The sequence below is a fragment of the Puma concolor genome, chromosome F2, assembly GCF_028749965.1.
Source record: "Puma concolor isolate L17-30 chromosome F2, mPumCon1.1.hap2, whole genome shotgun sequence".
Classification (NCBI taxonomy): Eukaryota; Metazoa; Chordata; class Mammalia; order Carnivora; family Felidae; genus Puma; species Puma concolor.
The window spans coordinates 31,779,220-31,803,943 of NC_141684.1; the positions used below are offsets into that span (position 1 = coordinate 31,779,220).

Genomic DNA, 24,724 nt, shown 5'->3' on the forward strand with positions numbered 1-24,724 from the left:
TCAGTTGAGCGTCTGACTTCTGCTGTGCTGATAGCTCAGAGCCTGGAGCTTGCTTCACATTTTGTGTGTCCCTTTCTCTGCCTCTCCCTGGCTCACACTCTGTGTCACTTTTTCTCTCTCAAAAATAAACAAACATTAGGGGCGCCTGGGTGGCTCAGTCGGTTAAGCATCCAACTTCAGCTCAGGTCATGATCTCACAGTTTGTGGGTTCGAGCCCTGCATCAGGCTCTGTGCTGACAGCCTGCTCAGAGCCTGCAGCCTGCTCCAGATTCTGTGTCTCCTTCTCTCTCTCTGCCCTTCCCCCCACTCACGTGCACATTCTCTCTCTCTCAAATATACATAAACGTAAATATTAAAAATTTTTTTAAAAAGACCTTAATTTAAGAACACTAGAAATTGAAAAAAATAGGACTTTCAATGTGCATATTTCAGAACTGAATTTATTTCAAATATTATAGAATTTTTCTTGGTACCTTAAGTGCACATTTTAGTAATTTGGGGTGCCATAGTTTGGATTAAATTTTAACACATTTGGGAGTAATGATGAAGGTAATGTTGAATCTATAAAGAGTTAATAAACAGTGGAGACACCAGGGAAAATAATCCTGGAAGATTAAAGAATAAATATTTTCAGATTATCATAGTATATAGAGAACACTTGTTGCTGATGTGCATCAGAAGAACAAAAACAAATGGATTACACTTATAGAGATATGTTTCTTTAAACTCACTATTAAGAAAGAACTTTCTAACAGAGTTTTCCTAAAATGAAAAGTACTGCCCTTTGAGGTGATAAACTCTACCACGGAATTATGTTAAAGCAGAACAAAGAACAGTGTAAAATAGGAGGCTGAACTGCCAGTTAATTCTAACTTCCAGCATCTATAAATTTATGACCAATTTACTACAACTGGCATAAGAACTTATTTTAGGATGTAGACTATCATGAAAAATGAGCAAAACTTTTATATCCTATTTTAATCTATGCCCAAATTTATTCCTTAATCCAATAAACAGCAATATAAAAATAATATTGAGAATGAATTATATGCTTGCATTATTCTTAGCTCTGAGAATACAGTCATGTATGAAGCTGACAAAATCCTGCCCTCAGGGCGCTTACAATGGGAGAGGGACAGGACTCACACAGAAGAGAAGTTGGAGCAGAGTAAGTTAATCATTTGCAAAAGTTTTCCCAATGTATAAATTTCTGGTTAGCAATATATTTCTGCCTAAATAGCAGTCAGAGATGATAATCTCCTAAGTATCAAGGAAGCAGAGTAAGCAGAGTAGAGTAGCTAGTTTTAATCAAACAGACTGATGTCCATGTTGGCAGCCATAATAAGTTCATCCTATATTCTAAGTCACCTATTCTCTGTCTCTAGGTAGAAAAAAGCCCCCCAACAGCACTTCACAGTTTGAAGTATTTATTTTTACCTAAGTGCTCTAAAAAAAATTCCATTTGTACAATGAGAACATTTAAAATACTTATGTCATTATACATCTGTTTACCAACAGTGAACCCTAATGTAAACAATGGGCTTTGGATTAAAAAATACATACTTTTTAGGCATTTAGTAACCATCGGGCACTAGAGGAGCATAAGGTACAAGAGAAATACAATACAAGCAATACGCGATTATAAATTTTCTAGTAAATCCATTAAAAAAAAGTTAAAATAACTGTTTTTTACTTAACTCAATATATCTAAACTACTGTCATTTCAACATGATCAATATAAATTTAATGATATTTAAATTTTTTCTTTTAATTCTAGATCTTTAAAATCCAGTATATAGTTTGTATTTACAGGGAACATGTTAATTCATACTAGCCACATTCCAAAAATGCTGAATAGCTACATGTGGGCAGTAACTATTGTATCTATAGGAATTCGTATGCTCTGCACTACAGCACCCCTCAAGTCAGACATTAAATTTTCACAGGAAATACCTAATGGTGTTTAGATTTAGATTTATTTAGATTTCATAAAACTTACAGTGGAAAATTCATTTATCCTAGTTGTTCCAAAAGTATTAAAAACTTATCCAATAGCTGAATCAAGTATCCATGTTAAAATTTAACTAAAATTAAGAAAAATTAAAAATTCAATCCCTTAGTTGCATTAGCCACATTTCAAGTACAAAATAGCCACATAGTAAACATGTGGCTACCAGACTAGACAGTACAGGACTGTTCCTAGACAACACAGCAAAAAGTTTCTAAAATTAATTTTTTTCTCTGCCATTTACTTTTTATTTGAATTAATTCTTATCACTTTCAAGGTTAAGTGCTCCAACTCCAATGGAGAAAAGTCCATTACCTGATTGAAAATATTGCCACTCACCTTGCCGCTCAAGTTAGAAACTTCAATGTTATCTAGATGTCATTAAATACTGTCTTAACACCTAGGTAATAATACCTGCTTTAAAAACTTAATTTCATCACCTTCCACTCTACCTTCAACTGTTGTTGCTACCATAGTACAAGTACCCATCTTTGATCATCTGTTCTATTTTAAAAGCTTCCTAAAACGAATTTTAAATACACAGAGACTATTTACGTATGCCAACACCCATGTAACTAAGCTTCACCCAGAATAAATACAGAATATTTCCAGTACTCTATAAAAGTTCCTTCTTGTCCCTAGTGACTCTCTCAACCCCCAGAAACTGGCAGTTTGATGGACTTTTGATTAGTTCTGCCTTGTTGAACTTCATGTAAATGTAATTATATAGTATATACTCTTTTATGCCTGGCTTGATTTCTTTAATTAAACACATTATCTATGAGATTCATCCATGTTGTTGCCTATGCAAGCGGATCTTTTTTATTGCTATGTTATTTGGAATTTCATGAATTTTCCAAAATTTATTTATACATTCTCCTGATAGGAGGCATTCAGGTTGTTTCCAGTTTGGGGCCTACTGTGAATAAAGCTGGTATGAAGATTAATAATGTTAGTTAAAGTATTAAAGAACCCAAAATAAATGTTCAATATATGTTACTTCTTTCCCTCCATAATATTGGAGTTACAGTACAAACTGATGCTGAACAGACTACACAAAATGAACTTATTCAAAATCAGGTTCACATTTTAAATGAAAGACTTGCCATGTATACCTTTAATCATTATACATGTTAAGTACATGCACCATAAATTCATATCACATAAACCACAAACATTAACACCAAATGGATAACAAAATTTAATCCCACATAGTATCACATTTTAGCATCTGCTCTATAATTTCTAATGCATCAAGAAGACATTAATCCAAGCAACCACAACAGAAAAAACAGATTTTGCCACCCCATCAATCTGATAAGACAAAGCAGGTAAAACATTATATGTAATATTAAAAGATGTATTTCCAAGAGGTTACAGAAAGTTAATTAGTGTTATTCTGGCCATTTAAACAAGTTCAGTAAATCTGAGCATGTGAAATTTTTACACTTTGTAAAATTAGCCTAAGCTTAATTCCCTAGCATTAATGTAAATTCATTTCAAAATAATGCTTGGGAATGAACTTAGAAAGCAGTGCTAATTTGAATGAATTGTACTTCATTGTACATACAATTGTACATACACTTTGAATGAAGTGTACTTCTTCTGTGCAGGAAATAATATTAAAAGGAATCAGATCAGAAATAAATGTTTTATAGAAATTAGTAAAACAGTAATTAGTATTCTAAAATATACTCAATAAGTCATTTTATTGTTAAGTTGCTTCTCTAATATTTTAAATCAAAAGGAAAATAATAAATAGTAGTAAACCAAGGTCACTAATCAGATTCATTCAATAAACATGTATGCAAGGAAAATAAACCTTTAAAAATTATCCTTTTGTGCAAAGATCACTTGACTTTGCCTGTACTACTATAAAGCTATAAATTCACACGAAGTAAAAAAGATCCACAAAAAACCTGCACATGTTTCTCCTTACCTCCCATTCTCTGGCTGCAGCTTCATTAGTAGAATCCTCATTTGTTTCAGATTCTTCAAGCTTTTTTACTACTATAAATCCAGGTTCTCTGGTACATTCACCAGTATCTTCTGCATATATTTCTGGACTCCACTGAATGAAGAAGGCATACAAGTGGTCTGTCCTGTTAGAACAAGTGACTATTAATAATAGACCTAGCATTTACAAAATGGTATTTGTTAAATATCTTCACAAAACCTGAAGACTTAAAATACAAAATATACTATGCTTTATTTAAGGAGATAACAAAGCCTAATATCAGGAAGACATTAACTCAAAAAAAATTTACTTGGCTGTATTCTGTCAAATTGTTCTCAGAAAACTATAAGATTTTCCTTGGCATGTTTTTGAGTAAGCTCAGATGCTACCCATGATAATGTTCATCTTTAAAGAAACTAGTGATGGGAAGGGAAATTGAACCTGCGATCGTGACCTCATTCACACAATGACCTAATTATCTAAAACAGAAATAAACAATTTATAAATGTGGACATTACACAAAATTTTCCCAAGTCAATAAAAATTTAATGTGCTTAACTTTTAAATCATACTAGGAACACACAATGCATTCTTGGTTCAGAAACAGATGATCTAATCTTTTAAGTCTCTTTCTCCATTTTCAATTTTGTTTACCATAGCAAAACCTGCTGTTACAAAAGATAATTAAATCCCTGATAAACTTATTTGAGGATCAAACACACATTTCAAGTATCTATGTTTGTGGCTATCAATTAGTAGGGATAAGAGATTATAGATCATTACCTACCTTGAGGTATGGGGTAACTTAAGGGGCACCTAGGTGGTTTAGTCTGTTAAGCATCAGACTTCGGCTCAGGTCATGATCTCAGTTCATGAGTCTGAGCCGCACACTGGGCTCCCTGCTGTCAGCACAGAGCAGCAGCACAGAGCCTACTTTGGATCCTTTGTCCCCCCTTCTCTCACTGCCCCTACCCAGCTCATGCTCTCTCAAAAAAAAAAATATATTAAAAAAGGGGGGGGTAAATTAAAAAACACAAAATAGGAGTTAAATTATTTTTAAAAGATTTGATGTCAAGTTTTTAAAAGTACTTTTCTGCTGGTGTTAAGTGATATGTAAGATAATTTTAATTCAAGCAGTCTCAATAATGTTTTTGTTTTTTACCTTTCTTGTGGCACAGCAAACCAATATTCGTGTTTCTTATCTCTCTGTGCATACTGTTGCATTGTTGCACTTGCTTGAGAAACAAATGTTTTCCTCATTGGTTTTCCAACTCTGAGACATAAGAACTTATGCAATCGATGCCTTCTCTTTTCTTTTAAAAGTGCAGAACCTAGAAATGAGATACAAACAGAATTCATTCCATTCTCATATACCATGCTTAAAAAATTCAGATAAAGTGATGTTTATCTCCAAACTTCTAACAAATATAGAATACAATTTTAATTTACTGACACTTACTTAGATGAATTTTCTTAAGGAACTTTTATTTTCTTCCAAAGGTAAAGTGACAGGTACAACCAGACCAATGAACTAGCACCCAAGTAATGAACTGAAATTATGTCTAAGCGCATTAAGAAAAAATGTGAAAGTTTCAGCAACTCTTCTATTAAATTTTTGTGTGGAACAACCATATTAAAGTAATTAGATGCACAAACATAATTTTCTGCATGTTCTCTATCAACCTTCTAGAATATCTAAAAATATTTGCAGAACTTTAAAAGGTTTACTTTTCATATAGTTGTAATAAACAAAAATTTACTAAAAAAAGTTTCTGAGGCTTTTACATATATATGAAAGTAGGATATAACAGTCAAAAATATGCTGGACTCAGCCATCTGGACAGTTTATTAAGCCTGAATTATCTCTAACTTCCCAAATAGAGATGCTGATGTAAGGTACACTGAGGGTCTGACACTATGAATGAATTCAGGATTTTGGACATGATGTTTCCGAAGTTGGCATACTATGGAAGAATAAGCACTTTACAGTCAGGAGAGCTGGGTACTAGTCATGGCTTTCTTCTGTACAATACTGCAAAAGGTGCATAATCTATATGAGCCCCAATATTTGCATCTGATTAAAAGAGTGAACCTTTACCATTTTCCCCACAAATATATTCCACAGCTGTGTACCTATTAAATCATGCTATATTAAAAAGTCACTAAAAATTAGAAACCTGGATTATTTCCCTATGACAGAACTTCTAGCTACTTAACATCATATCCCACACCCAAAAACCCCACTAAAATGAAAGTAATCTACCACATTAGGTTAAACAGAATCCCTCACTTTATCTTTTTCAAAGGTTTCAAAATATAAGAAAACCGTAAGACACAAGGATATCAAATAAAGATATTCACACCAGCATTCTTTACAAATATCAAAGACAGGGGCGCCTGGGTGGCGCAGTCGGTTAAGCGTCCGACTTCAGCCAGGTCACGATCTCGCGGTCCGTGAGTTCGAGCCCCGCGTCAGGCTCTGGGCTGATGGCTCAGAGCCTGGAGCCTGTTTCCGATTCTGTGTCTCCCTCTCTCTCTGTCCCTCCCCCGTTCATGCTCTGTCTCTCTCTATCCCAAAAATAAATAAACGTTGAAAAAAAAAAAAAAAAAATTAAAAAAAAAAAAAAAGAAACAAATATCAAAGACAGGAAATAACATGAATTGTTAATAACAACTGAATGTGTTAACAATATGGAAGTTGTTAAAATATAGGGCCATTAAAAACCATATTTTCAAAAACTATAATGACTTGGGAAATTATTCATGACACAAAATATTAAGTAAACAAAGGATACAACACTATCATCCTGATTTTATATAAAAAATATCTATGTATAGATACCTACAAATATCAAAATCGTATACATGTGTATTTAAACGTGTGTGTATACACACATACACACCAAAAATCAAAAATAAATGTAACAATTGTTAACAATGAGTATTTCATTGATGAATTTCAGGTAATTTTTATCAATTTTCTATAAATTTCCTATACTCGTCAAATGTTCTTTAATGAACATTAGTTCTGAATAAGGAAAAAGGTATTACAAAGGAACTATTCATATTCAATCTTTTATAGCATTTTATTTGAGCAAATTAATTCTTTAACATCTACTGAATACAATCTTTAGATCATTAGGATATCTAAAAAAGATGGTGCAAAGAAAATTCAGTACGTATTTTAAAAACTGAACCAAACTCTCATGTATTGCTGGCAGAAATATAAAATGTGCAGCCATTGTGAAAACAGTTTGGGCGTTCCTCAAAAAATTAAACAGAGAAATACCATAGGATCCAGCTAATCTACTGTTGGGTATATATCCAAAAAAATGGAAAAGAGGGATCTGAGCAGATATTTGTACACTAATGTTCAGAGCAGCATTATTCACAATGGCCAAAAGGTGGAAACAACCCAAATGTACATTAACAAATGAATACATAAAAACAATGTGTTATGTATAGTTAGCCCTTGAATGAGACAAGGTTAGGGACACCAACCCCCAACACAGTCAAAAATCTGCATATAAACGTTTGACTCACCCAAAACTTAACTAATAGCCTACTGTTGACTGGAAGCTTTACCAATAATATAAATACTTGATTCACACAGGTTTTGTATGTTATATGTATTATATTCTGTATTCTTACAATAAAGTAAGCTAGAGAAAAGAAAATGTTAAGAAAATCCTAACGGGTACATGGGTGCATTAAACATCTGACTTGATTTCGGCTCAGGTCATGATCTCACAGTTTGAGTTCAAGCCCTGCATTGGCTCCGTGCTGACAGTGGGGAGCTTGCTTGGGATTCATATTCCCTCTCTCTCTCTGTCTCTGTCTCTCTCTCTCTCCCTGCCCCTCCCCTGCTTGTGTGCTCTCTTTCTCAAAATAAACTTTAAAAAAAGAAAATCATGAGGTGGCTGGGTGGCTCAGTTGGTTAAGTGACTGACTTTGGCTCAGGTCATGATCTCATGGTTCCACGAATTCGAACCCCGCATCAGGCTCTGGGCAGACAGCTCAGAGCCTGGAGCCTGCTTCAGATTCTGTGTCTCCCTCTCTCTCTGCCCCTCCCTGACTCACACACTCTCTCTCAAAAATAAATAAATATTAAAAAAAAAAAAAGAAAAAAGAAAAGAAAATCATAAGAAAAAAATACATTTACAGTATTGTACTGTAATAAAAAAAAAAAAAATCATGTATAAGGGGACCTGCACAGTTCAAACCCATGTTGTTCAAGGGTCAACTGCATAATAGAGTATTATTCAGCTTTATTTTATTTTTTTTTTTTTTTTAAATTTTTTTCAACGTTTATTTATTTTTGGGACAGAGAGAGACAGAGCATGAACGGGGGAGGGGCAGAGAGAGAGGGAGACACAGAATCGGAAACAGGCTCCAGGCTCCGAGCCATCAGCCCAGAGCCTGACGCGGGGCTCGAACTCACGGACCGCGAGATCGTGACCTGGCTGAAGTCGGACGCTCAACCGACTGCGCCACCCAGGCGCCCCTTATTCAGCTTTAAAAAGAAGCAAATTTTCATACATGCCACACCAAAGATAAAACTTAAAAGTCATTGTGCTAGGGGTAATAAGCCACATACAGAAGAACAAATATTGTTATGACTCCACTTATATGAGTTGCCTCATATATAGACAGAAGTTCACAGAGACAAAAAGTAGAATGGTGGTTGCCAGGAGGTGAGGGGAGAATGAGGAGTTACTACTTCACGGGTGCAGGATACCTTTTCTGTTTGGAAAGATGATAAAGTTCTGGAAATGGCTAGCGGTGATGACTGTACAACATGAAGGTACTTAATGCCACTAAAATTTACACTTAAAAATGGTTACTACGGTAAATTTTATTTCAGCAATAAATTACTGAATTTAAGTTTTATAATTTCATATGTAAATTGGATTGATTAGAATCAATATTCTGCCAGAATATCAGAAATGCTGCCTAGGTTCCCTGAAGTACACCCCATTATGTATTAAGTGGAAGCAGTGCACATTAGAAAACAACATGGTCTACTACTATAATTTTCACTAAGTAAACTACTAAAAACCAAACTGAAAGAGAAATGGCATTTTAATTTATTATTCTTGGTGCTTTATAAAGGGAAATGTTTAATCAGACAATGATGGACTTCCAGATACTTGGAATAATTTCAGAAATAAACTTGTACGTCTAATTGCGCTTTTTTAAAAAAAGGTACAATTACAAACTTTGGCAATTACACTATTACAATTACAAACTGCAATTACATTATTTTATGTGCAATGAAAAAAGGCCTTTTAATGAGGTAACATACCAAGAACTAAGAGAAATGGAAAAATCAAAGGTATTCCAGAACTTGTGTGCATTTCCAAGAAATTAATTGTTTAAAGATAGAACACAGTCAGGAGGGTGTACACATGGTGGAAAAGATGCTCATTATGTGTATAATCCGCCATGGGATAAGGAAAGACAAGACTAGGAACTAGACACCATATACTTACCCCTGGAGAAAAGTAGCAGTCAAGGGCCACTAGATTGTCCTTCAGAGTGGCCTATGATACAGCAGCTTTTTAGTCCGTGAGGAAGGAGGAAGACAATGTGCAGTAAGATTAACTTTATATATTCCTTAACACTTACCTTCTATATCAGCAGTTGCTATTTTATGCTTAATTTCTTTTTGTGACACCTGTTGAATATTTTCCCTTTGCTGCTTAGTCTGTTGCATAGTATGGGTTTTCCAGAGTTTCCGGAGTTCTTCTACCTCTGCCTCGGAGTCCAGATTTTGTTCCTTTCCTTGTTTTCCTTTGTTGACAGTTTGCTTTTGTTTAAAATCTGCTGCTTCCCCAAAAGATATACTTTCTTTTTCACTCTCTTCCTGATGTAGTGAATTCTCATTAAGAAAATCCTGGTCTGCATTTCCTTTTATACTTGTGCTTTGTTCTTTAGAGCCTGAGATCTCTTGAAAATTATCTGTAGCCTGATCTCCTTCCTTAATGGCCTTTTCAAGATTATTTAACTCTGTTTTAAGAGAAGAAGTCCCAACTTCATTTGTAGAATGTCCAGAATCAGATTTTAAGTGATCAGTAGTAGAAGACTCTGATATGGCTGTTAAACATTCTCCACCACTTTGACTGACAGTTTGCACAGATTCTGATGACGCACCAGATGATTTATCTTGTCGAAGCTCATCTGAAGAGACAAGCTCCTCTCGTATAGGAGAGAGTTCCGATTCTGTGAACACATCTTCAGAAAGAGACTCCTCAGTGCTCCTGGGAGCAGTGCTGGCACTATCATTACCTGCATCACGGGTTCTTGAGTCTATTTCATCAGTATTACTTCTTGTCATTTTCTTTAAATGGCAGAAATCCCTTCCTGATAACTGATCTATCTCTCTGTTAATAAACAAAATTAAAAGTTATTACTTTTTAAGTTGCAGGGTTTTATTTCCCACAAACTTAACACTCAATTAGTACTAAAAAGGTTTCTCTAAAAGGGATATATCACTTAATAGCATATCAAAATTTGATTTATACTGATAGGCCAAATAATTAAGTCAAGCTTTTGCAATAATCTAAGATCTGGGAAACATCAATGTAAGATTTCCAAATTGAATTCATCTACCTGAAAAGAGGTTGAAGATGTAACTTTTGGGTGAAGCTATAATTCTACACTAAAAATTATTCATTAATGGAATATGGAAAATTAGCTTAGATAAAATTTTGATTAAAATTTTACATTCTTGATAAAGAAAAAAATACATTGATATTACCCACATGGATACATGAACACCCAGTGCTTATTTATTTACATAGATATTTGTAATCTATTTGAATAGAGATTGCACTAAAATATTAGGCTCAAATGCAAAGCTGAAGACCAACTGGAATAGAACTGAGGCAGTACTTACTGGAATTCTTCAGGCTACCAGAAAACACTCTTAATTCAGAGAAAACTTGTTCATCTAAAGGTTCAGATACTAGATATGTGAATGGTTTATATTCTATTAAGACTTCCATATTTAATGGCATTTGTAGATATGAGCACTAATGTTCAAAGTTAGATAGTTTAAGTTCTAGAAGGAGGTAGTATAAACATCTATATAAAGCATGAAATAAAAGTCAGAAATTTAAAATGATGGTTAAAAGCAGTTTGTGACAAATGGAAATTATAGTAGTTCTGAGTGGAGAAACCACGAACATTTGTTTAAGAATAGAAAAAAAAAAACAGGAATGTAAAACAAAAATAACTGGCTGTCTCTGGATGGTGAAGCTGGATAATACTATTATTCTTTTTTGATATTTTTCAAATTTCATAGAAGTATGTACAATTTTTATAACTCGAATAGGTAAAATGTATTTTTTAAAAAGGTGTTAGTTGAATTACAATTCATATATCTCTCTCCCTCCCTTATATCTGGTTCACCTTAGGAGACAAAAGCATGTGATTTGTGCTATTAAAAATGTAATAGTGTCATCTACTGGTGATCCATTCAAATTGCATATATAGGGTCTTGGAACTTGGCAAAAGGCAAAATTTTGAGAAACTGTATATGAACATTTACTTTAAAAAAATTTTTTTAGGGGCGCCTGGGTGGCGCAGTCGGTTAAGCGTCCGACTTCAGCCAGGTCACGATCTCGCGGTCCGGGAGTTCGAGCCCCGCGTCAGGCTCTGGGCTGATGGCTCAGAGCCTGGAACCTGTTTCTGATTCTGTGTCTCCCTCTCTCTCTGCCCCTCCCCCGTTCATGCTCTGTCTCTCTCTGTCCCAAAAATAAATAAACGTTGAAAAAAAAAAAAATTAAAAAAAAAAAAATTTTTTTAATGTTTATTTATTTTTTTAAGACAGAGGCAGAGCATGAACAGGGGAAGGGCAAAGAGAGAGAACAAGACACAGAATTTGAAACAGGCTCCAGGCTCTGAGCTGTCAGCACAGAGCCCGACGCAGGGCTCGAACCCACAAACTGTGAGATCATGACCTGAGGTGAAGTCGGATGCTTACTAAGACCCTTAGGTAAGAGACAAAATTAATAAATGTAAGAGAATCTATGTTTGAATAAAGGCTGTAAAACCTTCACAGTTAATATGCTAAAAGACTAAATATTTATTTCTGTCAATGATGCTGCTTCTGCTTAACACGGTTCCAGAACAATACCTTTGAAATCAACTTCCCAAGCAGAAGATGGAAGAAAATCAATCAAATCTTATAAGTCAGTTTTGCTACACATGACATTACTCTGCAAAACTACTTGCTTTATTTATCTGATTTGCTGCCAAATAATGTTTTTAATTAATTCATAAGGTAAGAACTGAAAAGACACTTCTTTTTGGAGGAATTTTTTAAATTATTGGACCAAATGTATGGTCTTTCCAGGTGACATTCTAAATTATAAAATAGCGATCTGCAAAAAAGAGGAGCTCTACATCATCCTGGTGGAATACTTACAGATCATTCAGCATAAGAGAATCCCAAAGAATCATAATAAAAATCTCAACCGTGACTGACAATATATGCATTCATATATAATCTTGTTTTTCTTTTAACCGAATCCTTTACTCCTTTATCTTTGTCTCATCCCTCCACCCACTTCAACAATACTTACTTGCTCAAAGTGACTTTGGATGATGATCTACAAAAATAACTAAAGTAGAGGATATTCTAGGAATTATCTGCACCTCTACAGAGGAGTTTACCAAGCCAAAATACTATCTATTGTATGGAAAGTATAATGGACACTTCTTGAATAAGGGATTTTATTCTACCACAGGTATCCTAACAACTCATGTACTCTGCCTCAGAAACAAAAATAATTTGCTCCTTTCCTAGCTAAGCAGTTCTGTACCACACAAGTTAATTTTAGAACAATGATCCACATCCCTGTGGGCTAATAAAGGATTTATCTTTGGCTCAGTTAAAGTGAAGCCATTTTTAAATGGTTGACAAAGTATGTATGGAAGAATAGAGGGTGTTCTTTTGTTACATATCAATTTTCTTCCTTTCTTCTTCTCCTTCCTTTTGTGGTATACTGTCTTCTTCCCCTTTTATTTCTTATTCCTCCTTTTTATCTCTGGTCATTCCTGTGGTCAAGCACGTCACTTTCAAAGGCTGTGCTGAGTTGCAGTCTTATACCTATGTTATTTGAATCCTACAAATCCCCTGACCAGTATATTCCAAGGTTAACTCTTTCAAGATTAACTGAGGAAGAATGATGCTCATGTGATCTCCCCCATATCCCACACTGGACTCTTCAGGCTCTTGTAAGAAAAATCTGAAAGCTACACTAGTTCACTTGTATTACCTTATATTAGTCACAGAAATAATTTAAAATTCTGTGTCTTTATAAAAAGAGCTGGTAAACACTAAATTAAATGAGGTTTACAGGTTACTTTAAACATCCAGTTCTCTGACAAAATATACAAATATAAACCTAAAACAATTCCTAATTGTTTAAGGTGTGTTAAGAATAATCTTTTCAATACTACATATACTTTTTCATTATTGACAAAATGAAAAGCAGTTATAATAAAAAAATACTAAAGAGTATTCGACAAGGGCCAACTATCTAGATGTAATAAAATCACAAAAGAGAATAAATACCAATCTTACATGGGTAGAGATTCCTTTATTTTGCTATCCAAAATTTCTTTGTACATTGCAGCTGACATCACCTCTTCCATTGGACACATGATGCCATATTCCTCACAGCCATTCTCTTGAACCAAAGGGTCAGTTTTATGTGGATCAAACATTATATTATTTGGTGTAACCAGCAGCACACCACTGACTGTGCCCTAAGATGAAAAAAGACAATAACATTTAATCGTCAAAGCTTAAATTTTCACAAAGTAGTCTAGCTGTTTTTACTAATTTCTTCTGAAGTTAGGCCTTCTGTTATATATAAAAGTAGTACATTCAAGCACTATGACATTCTCATGAAAACATTTTATATGTTTTACACTAATTTACATTCTGCTTCCTGTGTTGTTCCCTCACTAGAGGTACCAAATATAGTTTCATATACACAATGCAGGTTTAATAAATTATGTGTTGATGATTCAATACAATACAAGGGAAAAATAGCATAATCTCTTTAAAATATTCTTTAAAAAAAGTCTCTGTTTCAACTTGCCTCTGTTACTGCCTAGCTATTTGACTTGGGGCATGCAAAGTTTCAGTTTCTTCATCTGTAAGAATAGGCATAGTAATCATTTTAATTTAATCACGAAAAACTATGAAATTTCAAATACATTTAATAAATAGCAATATAAATACGAAGAGTCCAACCTCTCAACTTAAAAATGAGCAAATTAAAATCCATAGGAAGCCGATCCCACTAATATTAGCTAATACTTATTGAAAGCTCTGTATGTATCACGCTTTATATAAATCATTGTCTATTTGATCTTCATAATCATAGCTATGAGATGATTATACTGATGGGAAAATTAAGGTTGTTGAGAGGCTAGACAACTTATCCTAAGTAATAAATAACATGGCTAACTGAAAAGCAGAGGAATCAAGATTAAAAATCCAGGCAGTCTGTGCTTTTTACTAAAATCCTTCCACATTCGAGTATAAACTACAGTCACTCCAAATGTGCTAAATATTCCTTAATCCCATTTTAACTCCTATCTATTACCATATTCCGTAAGTATAAAAGTGTAAAGCCAGACAGAATTCTAAAAATAAACTAAGTAGTTACTTCAAAGTTGTCTTATCTTTTCTTCTGAAGCTATTAAGGAGAAGAAAAACTCAAATCCCGCTTGATTGGTATCATATCATCCTTCAAAGTCCATATTCAGCTCTGGCTTACCTTTTTACCTTTTACCTGGCTTAACTTTAAAAACATAAAACTTAAGTTATGACAGACACTACCATTAAAAATGATCAAATAAAAGACTGAAAGCAGAAAACTCTACCTAAAATGGTCACCCAACTGTAAGTGGAAAAAAGTTATTGTGGATGGTTCAAGATAATAAAACATACTTATTATTTGTAGTAGCTACATGCAATATTGGAAAGAAGCATATGTGTTTGCAGGCATTTTGGTGGGTTTTGGTGGCAAAAAAAGAATCGATCTAAAACTCTAAACAGCATTTGTTTTAGTTCAGACCAGGGACCACCTAAGTAGGGAGTAACTTTATATAATCCATGGCCTAATCATATTTTGAACGGTATTTTAAATAGATTCATATATATCCGTCTATATTCCTGGATGATACGCCAACAGAAGTCAAAGAGTAATGGTAAAGTATGTTGTAGTGACATTTACATTGCCACAGATAACCTACGCAATAGATAATAAAGAGTATATACAATGTAAAAATCTTAAAGATTTCTGATCTTCTATCTTCCTTACTCTATCTTGCCCTGTATAAACTTGTTATTTGAGAAGTAAAATCAAGATCAATAAGAATTAAGGAAAGCAAACACCAAGTTTTTGGAAAAACATCAGGTCATCCTTGATTTCATAAATTTCAAGTAAGCATTAGTTTTAAATAATGGCATAATATCAGGTTCACTGGCATAACATTACACACTTTCACTTTTTTTTTTTTTTGCAAAGACAATGATTATTAGGTATGTGACAGAAAAGGCCCAGTATTAATGGTTATGCTTTAATTCAGTATACCTATTAATTCTAGAATACTGCTACTCTTAGTAGTATAACTACAGAAATCATGTGTAAAGCCTCTCAAAAACTATGCTTCTACTTCTTGGATTAGAAGAGGCTTAAAGCCCTGCCTCTTAACACTAGACTGATCAACCTGGTAATGTGAATTCCCAGGAATTCGCCCTTATTTGCTGCTATTGAAGGATGTGCTAACATATTCTTCAAGCTTCTCTTCCTCTGACTCTAGGTGGGACTCTGAGGTATTGTGTCAGATGTTACTCCTCCAAATCAAGAGTTGGCCATGAGAAACACTACTTCAACATAAAAGTCACAAAAACCTTTTGAGAAAGTAACTGCTCAAATTCATCTAACCCAAGACCAAGTTTGAAATTATATTCAAACTCATCTAACCCAAGACCAAGTTTGAAATCTCACTGAAATTCATCTAACCCAAGATCAAGTTTGAAATCATAAACTCATAGTTAAGCATTTCCCCTTCATTCTTTTTAATACTGTTTCATAAATCTGGATATATTATCAGGAGCAAGAACATGTTACAGTCAGAGGTTTCAAATTAAAATATCTTCTTAATCCACATGACCTTCAGAAATTTTAATCACAGATTTCTCTTTAGTATTAACAACTGTCAATCTTTTATGTGCAATTACCAGACTAATCTTCCATGGAGAAAATAAAGTCTGTCTGTAAAAGTTACCACTTACACTATAATATTTCTGTATATACTAGAAGATAAAAAACTATGATGTGGGAAACCATCCCAGCAGACTAAACGCTTGTACCCATCTTTTTTTTTCAGTCTTAAGTCCACTCTAATTTAACTATTATAATTATTGTTGATAAATTTCCACAATTTTTACATAAATAACCTTTACTACAGTAAACCTATAGGAAGAGCCAGGCTCCAGCAAGTGATTAGGTTCCAAGAACACCAGGCTGCAGGTTGTTCCTAACTCTGATAATGACTTTATCTTTGCTTTGATACTTGAATAAAAATGTTATTCAAATACTAACAGCTGAAATTCTGCTTCTAGTCAAGAACTAATTCTGCCTAAAACTACTAAAACCATACACACACACACACACACACACACACACACACACACACACACACTACATGAAAGGACTATGTGCAGCTACTAGAATGCTGGGGAGTGCCATGTGAATAAGGGAAAACAAATAAGGATGAACTCTACAAATGCCGCAGCATACTGACTGGAGAGTTTCCAGGCCACAGGCAGAGAAAGGAAAGGAGAGATGAGCCCTTCCCATTGAGAATGCTTTGAAGGTCCACAGAAGGTCTTCTTTCAAGTTTCTAGCTGAGCACTGAATGCTACCTATGTATTTGGCAACTATCCCAGGATGAGAAAAGAAGCAACACTCAAAAGAAGCAGAGGAAACAATTCACAGAGACAACAGAGAAAGGTACAGTTTGTGTTCTTAATAACCACAGCAAAAAAACATGTAATTTACAGGGCCCCAGAAAACTCAGAAGGGAATTGTCTCAGTAAAGGGTAAAACTAGCTATAGTTGCTTTGGTTCTGCCCAACAAAACTTAAAACAAGTCATGATATGATCAAGCTGTTTCCAAAAGACAACTGAGTCACAGAAAACAGCACAAAAATAGGTAGAGAAATATAAAAATATCTGGCACCCAAGAAAATAAAATTTGTATCTGATATCCAGTTAAAAATTACTAGGCATGTAAACAAAAAGAAAAAAGTGACTCATCACAATGAGAAAAGTCAATTAACAGAAACAAATCCAGAAGTGAGAGAGAAAATAATTCACAGAAAGACATTAAAATAACTATTGTAACTATATTCCATATATTCAAGAATAAATAAGGTAGACTGTGCATGGTAGTTATGGAGAAGGAAGATATGAGAGCCAGTTTGAACTTACAGAGATGAAAAATATGCTCAAAAGAATTAAAAGCAAACTAGACATGGCAGAAAAAACATTAAGTGAACTTAAAGGTATAGCAATTAAAACTGTTCAAAAAATAGAGAAAAAGAAAAAAGAACAGAGTATCAGTGAGCTCTGAGACATAACATCAAACAGCCTAAAGTATGCATAATTGGAATTCCCAAAGAAGAGGAGCGGATGGAGAAAAAAAAATTGAATATGGTCCCAAATTTTCCAAATCTGATGGAAACTATAAATGCACAGATTCAAGAAGCTGAATGAATCCTCAGCAAAACAAATAGAAAAATACGCCAAGGCACACCATAAACCAATTGCTCAAAATCAGTGATGAAGAGACTATTTTATTTAAAAGATTTTTTAATGTTTATTTATTTTTGAGAGAGAGACAGAGTGCAAGTGGGGGAGGGCAGAGAGGGAGGCAGACACAGAATCCGAAGCAGGCTCCAGGCTCTGAGCTCCAATCTGTCAGCACAGAGCCTGAGGCGGGGCTTGAACTCACCAACAGTGAGATCATGACCTGAACCAAAGTCGGATGCTTAACAGACTGAGCCACCCAGGCGCCCTTGAAGAGACTATTTTAAATGCAACCAAAGAAAATTATCTATGTTGTACACAACACCAAATATAAAAATTGTGTTAGAGTTCTCTTCAGAAATAGTGCAAGACAGAAAACAGGAGGTCTGAAAGAAACATCTTTAAAGTTCTGAGAGAAAAAGAAAACCATGTGTGGCTTCTAAAGTTAATAACATACTATAGTTACTTTCTAAGTAATATCTGGAGTTTATTCTCCAATTCTGTTATTTTACTATACTCCCTCTGCACACTAGAAGTTCTTTGCATACAAAAGCAGCAAGGTGTGGCAGATGAAACATTCACGCTGGGTTTGAATTCACGCCATGACAGAGAAACCTTACCTTGGACTTTAACCTTTCCTGAAAGTTTGTTTGTTTGTTTTTTTCCTGTGAAGAATGAATAGAACCACCCATTTCATAGGATTATTTTGAGTTGAGGAAATAACTAAAACATCTCATATACTTTCTGGCATACAGTAAGTATTGAATAAACAGTAGTTATCTTCTTTTTGTGTGCTATACCAAGTTTGCAAGAGTTATCACTCCGAACAGTGCCCAGAAATGGTCATTTTATATCAGCTTTTTGAAATATTCTATCAATAGCAAATTAGGGGTAATTTATTATAGTAAATTTATATCCCATTGCCTTTAACAACTGCAAAAGACCACCAGATTCTAAGTTAGTTATAAGCAAAGTCCATACAAAGTATTTCCACCAGTATCTTTTTAAAATATTCAAGCAGTTGATGTCAATAATTTAAAATGTAAATGTCAAATCGTGATATTTCAGTAATAAAGCATGATTAAAAATTCTTACCTTGCCACTGGTAATATATTTGCAATTAATTTTAAGAAATTTCTCAGTAAATGCTTCTTCCTCCTCAGAAGTTGAAGATACAACTCGTGCAGGTCGAATACCAGTAAGAGTAGATAAGGGAGTTGCTTCTTTTGGGTGGACTACATCAGGATTCTTTAAAAAAATAAATAAAGGCACTTCAGAGAACTAAATACAAATTAGCACATTATTAAAGCCAAATGAATAGCTTTCCCTAATTCTCATCACATTTTGGAGGTTAGCTCAAAATATTCTCATTTAAAAAAAATATACAAGAAAGAACAGCACTGTTTTCACATTCAGTAAAGGTTTCTCACAGCTTAAACTTACATTTTCAATGATTTCTTAATGGGTTATATATTTATGAATCATCTGGAAAATGTAGGAAAACTACATCTCTTGTACCTTCATACCACACACACACGCACGCACACATTCAGTTGTTCCTGAGACCATTTAATATATCCCGCAGGTGTTGGGAGCAGAAAAAAAAAAAAATGGGAGTGCTTGTCTGTGAAACATAGGAACTCAGCCAAAACCATTCACTGGAAGAGCCTTTTAAAATCTTAAGCTACAAAGAGTTTATCAATGCCATTCTACAAGGTATTAGTATTATAAAGTAATATTAAGTAATTAGATCACAGGTTCTTAACTCTTTTAGTGCCACGGACCATTCTCATAGTGAAGCCTACCTAAGGGCCTTCTTTTCAGAATGTTTTTTTCAATGCTTAAAATATAGGACTACAAAGAAAAACAATTATATTGAAACACAATTATCAAAACATTTTTAAGACTGGATATATATTTTTAACATAATAGTTATGTATACATAATTGATACATAAATGCTTCCTTATTAAACATGAAATAATAAAACCTAGTGTCAACGCTGATAATTACAATTTTGAACTAGATGGCTATAAACAATATTTCCAATATCTATAACACTAAAGTGATTTGAAAATATCTGTGAATTGTATTGGGGACACAGCATGCACAGTGCTACCCTACAGTTTGCTACTTATAGTCTTAATTTAAAAAATATATTTCAGTTAAAATTGTCTATATCCAAGTTCAGAGACTCCTTAGAACTCATGGTTCCTCCCAGAGTTCAACACTGTGTACGATGTAGGAAGGCTAGACAAACGTTCTTTATTCTTTGTTTTAAATACCTCCAGAGGCACTTTACACTTCCTGAATTAACGCACAGTGTCTTGTAGAACAGTTTTCATAGCAGCAAGGTTCTTCAGAAGTTTGGGCTAAAATTAGGCACTTCGTAACTAATACCCAATAGGTTTGACTTGGCCTTTTGAAAAAATAGCCTCCTCTTCAATCTCAAAGACTCTGAAATACTTGAAAAGCACTCTCAAATTTTAACATTACTTTTTCCGCTTCAATAAATGGATTTAACTCCTTAAGTCTATATGAGGATAAAATTTTAGATTCCCTTTTTGAATTTCATATCTCTCTCCTAATATGCTGGGGTGAAATCTCTACCATTTGGACAGATACTCGACATACATTTTTTGAAGGAAGATCGTACAGAATGCTGCAAAATAACTATATTTAATATGTTATGATTACATTTTTGAAAACCTAAAATAGAATTAGATTTTAACAGCTGCATAACACTATTCAATCACTAATATCCATTGACAAAGTTCTCAATCTTTTTATTTTGTGATACAAACTAATCAAATTTACACTCATTGAAAAAGGGATATTAGTAATAATATTGGATATTTATGATTATTTGTTACATTTAATGGCTATATGAGCCATTTAATCTTCAAATCATTGATATGGGTATATACTATTACCTTAATTTTATTTTCTTTTTTCAACGTTTATTTATTTTTGGGGCAGAGAGAGACAGAGCATGAACGGGGGAGGGGCAGAGAGAGAGGGAGACACAGAATCGGAAACAGGCTCCAGGCTCTGAGCCATCAGCCCAGAGCCCGACGCGGGGCTCGAACTCACGGACCGTGAGATCGTGACCTGGCTGAAGTCGGACGCTTAACCGACTGCGCCACCCAGGCGCCCCAACTATTACCTTAATTTTAAAGGAAACTTATGGTTAACCAAGTTCAGTAACTTTCCCAATAAGTAAGATGAAGCTAATATGTAAACCCAACTTGTCAACACATGAACTAGTAAGCTTAACTGCAATACTATACACCTTCCCTTTCAAATATTCTTCTAACAACTGATACATGTGCACCGGGGGAAAAAAACCAATTCCAGAGCCATTGGAAAGCCCCTTGCAGGCTGGCACAAAACTATCAACAAATTTATGGTTGTTCAGTGACTGCCAAATCCAGCTGACAACATTACCTACTATGTAACCATATCATTCACAAAAACTATAATCAAGAAACACTGTCAAATGCTTTCCTTATATGAAGATAGATCTCATTGAACATGATCTGTTATCATGTCTCAAATTCTCAAATTCTGTATCTATAGCAATCCCGATTTGTCAATGCAATCCTATTAAAAAGAATATATAGATTGGCTTAGTAAATGTTCAAAGTATAGCACATAAGAGTACATTTCTTTTTAAAAAAAAAAGCAACATTCAGAGGAATTGTAATTAGATCTCATAATAACTTACATACATGTACATTACCCAAATGATCAGTATCTCTATGCAGCTGGTTTTGACTGGTATTTACAGATTCTGATTCTTAATGCAGTGAGTTGGAAGCTCATCAGGGCTTTGTGAAGTTTCTTTGTGCAATTCTGTTTTAGCCACTAGGGATAGAAAGGTCCTTAAAAGTACAGAGTACAAACATCTATCTAGTGAGCCTCAATCATTGCCCCAAATATTCAAATGTGCAAAAAGCAAAGCATTGCTAGACCAAGTGAACCGAAAAGGTTGACTTATGGTCATCTTTTTTTGTACAATACGATTAAATATTACACATTTTGATATTCCAGCTATAAAGTGGTAATAAAGAATATGAGCTCTGGATCAGACTACTTGGTTTGGAATCCTAACTCAGCTACTAGCTAACCAAAGGACCTTAGACACAAATTACTTAACATCTCTCCCTCAGTTTCCTTATATGTAAAATAAACACTGTTATTGGTCAGGTACCAGAAGAAGCTGGTGGCATATCAACTTGAGTTAATTTAGAGAGTTTTAAAATGGAACTATTTACAAAAGTATTATGCAGCGTATATGAATAACAGAGGCTTCCTTATCATCCATAGGCCTAAAAAGGTTAAGGGGAGAAACAGATACCTACAGAGGGATCTGTGGAAAGGGTTGTCTGATGAGATGAGAGGTTAGAGAATGCAGCCACTCTGAAGTGACCTTGTAGGGAGGGAGCTAGGAGAATAAATATGCCCCTTTCTCACTCCTTTCGTCTTATCTTCTGCCAATGTTCTCGAAAAACCAAAACCAGGAAAAGCAGGTCTAGGGAGCCTGCTGATATAGTCTAAAGCCCAAAAGAGGATAGAAAAGGATGCAGAATCGGTCCAGAAGAAAAAAAAAAAAACAAAAAAACAAAAAAACCAGCCAGGCCAAGTTGAGGTTGGGAATAAATGACAATACTTACTGACACACGGTAAATTTTAGCTATTTATTTTTTATTTACACTTAACATTGGTTCCACCTCTTTCCATGTTTCTTCACCAATATGTGAAGAAAAAAAAAATGTGAGAAAATTGTTTGACCCTGGAAATTCTCAAAGATAATATTTTTATGTGATAATTATTTAAAAAACCCACTGAGATCCTTTATACTAACAAAGCCAGGAGCCTATCATTTTAGCTTCATTCGTAAGCCACTAAACAGCTGAACATTCAGAAAGCTACAGGTGATTATTAGAAATATAAACTCTGACAATTTCTGGGAAAAACATGTGACAATAATACTAAATGAGTTGTATCTAATAAAACGTAAGATCCTTGCTTCTAAGGGACTTAGAATGGCAGACATAAATCCAATGATTATAATATAGAGCTATAAACACTTGAAATATATAGAAAGTTACATAGGAATATTATCTTGGGAGTCAAGTAATTAACATATTTCTAGGTAAAAAAATACAGTTTATGAAATTGCCGTTCAAAATAATTATTTCTAACTATTGCCTATAATCAATAGGGAAAACTTCAAGAACTCAATGTTTCTTAACTCCTTCCTGGATCCATCCTAGAGAGAAAGAACTTATTCATTATGACCAGTTATATTAGAGGATACTTTCTGGGCATCTTTGACAGCAGTTGAGTCACTACAGATTAAAAGGTCATTCATATGCCTTTTTATTCTCTCCCTCTATTTCACTAGCATGGCAAAAGTGAGGAAGAGAGCATTTCACACAGGAGAAGGCCTGGCCTTGTTGCTCCCTTGAGTTTCAGCATTCTCTTCTTTCTGATCTTGTGCCTTTCAAGAAAGTCAGTTGGTAGGAAGACTCAGGTTAAGGATGAGGGACAGAAAAGGACCCCATAGACTTTTCGTCAGGCACGATGCTACAGTTGTTTCCACAATTTCGCTTTAGGCTTTGAAAAAGAAGGTAAATTAACCTAACACTACATCTCCTTTGTTGCTGCACTCCTTGTGAGTCCAGCTCTTTGTAAGTCTTATGGGAAAATAGCATGGCTATGTTCAAAAACATATTCTTAGATCATTTAGTCCAGCAATACCTACTCATTAGAACCTGACTTCCACATTCATCAACAGTGAAAAACAGAATATATTCCTTTCATGTGACTGCATTCTAAAGTACAGTGCTGTCATATTTATATAAATAAGATATCCAACAAATACATATTTGAAAATGACCCCACTTCTCTCTCACACACACACACACACACACACACACACACACACACACACACACACACAGTCCCTGGGCAAGGTATTCCAAGAAAGAAGTGCAACTAGTTTAACAACAGAGGTTAGAAACCAATGTCTAATAATCTGTAGGCAAATTAACATTAATAATTTGTATTTTCTTACTCATAGGTCATTTGGTATCTTAAACTGTGAGTGCAAACTGGGCAGAGAAAAAAAGGATGTCTCCTAAAGCAGGCAAGGCAACACCAAAAAATCTCCCACAGGAATTTAGGCATTTAATATACGAATAGCCTTTTATATATAACCATAATCTTTAAGCCATCATGAAAATGGGAAGTCATGATTAGTATGAATTTACAAAAAAAGGCACAAAAATATAATTCCTTTCAGAGAGATTTTAATCAAAATTATTAAATACCATTTGATCCTTTAAAATTCATTTGTAAAATGTAACTTATATAGAACATTCCTTGAAAATGCTAGGTAAATCAATCCACTATTAATTGCTAAGAATACTTAGAAGAATGATTAAATGATAAATTATTTAAATTTTTTTTAACATTTATTCATTTTTGAGAGACAGAGAGAGACACAGCATGATTAGGGAAGGGGCAGAGAGAGAGAGAGTGGGAGACACAGAATCTGAAGCAGGCTCCAGGTCTGAGCTGTCAGCACAGAGCCACTCAGGATGCGAGTTCATGACCTGAGCTGAAGTTGGACGCCCAACCGACTGAACCACCCAGGCACCCCAAGATGATAAATTATTTAAAACTGTTTATTTTTTAGAGAGTGCACATGTGTCGGTGAGAGACAAAGAGAGAGTGAGAGAGAGAATCCTGAGTAGGCTCTGTGCTCACAGAGCCTGCTTTGGATGTGGGGGGCTCAATCTCACGAACCGTGAGAAATCAAGAGTCAGATGCTTAACTGACGGAACCACACAGCTGCCCTGATAAATTATTTTTTAAAAGGCAGTGTGTCAAAAATAAACTCAAGTGTTCT

General features: G+C 34.5%; 1 protein-coding gene across 8 annotated transcripts in view; it reads right to left on the minus strand.

Moving 5' to 3' along the window:
- OXR1 (oxidation resistance 1) overlaps positions 1-24,724 on the minus strand; it is a 457,575-nt gene that overhangs the window by 31,139 nt on the left and 401,712 nt on the right. For all 8 annotated transcript variants that reach the window (XM_086696101.1, XM_025922909.2, XM_025922908.2 and 5 more), the window contains 5 exons: positions 18,902-19,054; positions 13,558-13,742; positions 9,594-10,348; positions 5,128-5,296; positions 3,948-4,110 (listed from right to left, as the gene is read on the minus strand). In XM_086696101.1, the coding sequence (XP_086552227.1) occupies positions 3,948-4,110; positions 5,128-5,296; positions 9,594-10,348; positions 13,558-13,742; positions 18,902-19,054 (1,425 nt within the window). The remainder of the gene's footprint in view (positions 1-3,947; positions 4,111-5,127; positions 5,297-9,593; positions 10,349-13,557; positions 13,743-18,901; positions 19,055-24,724) is intronic.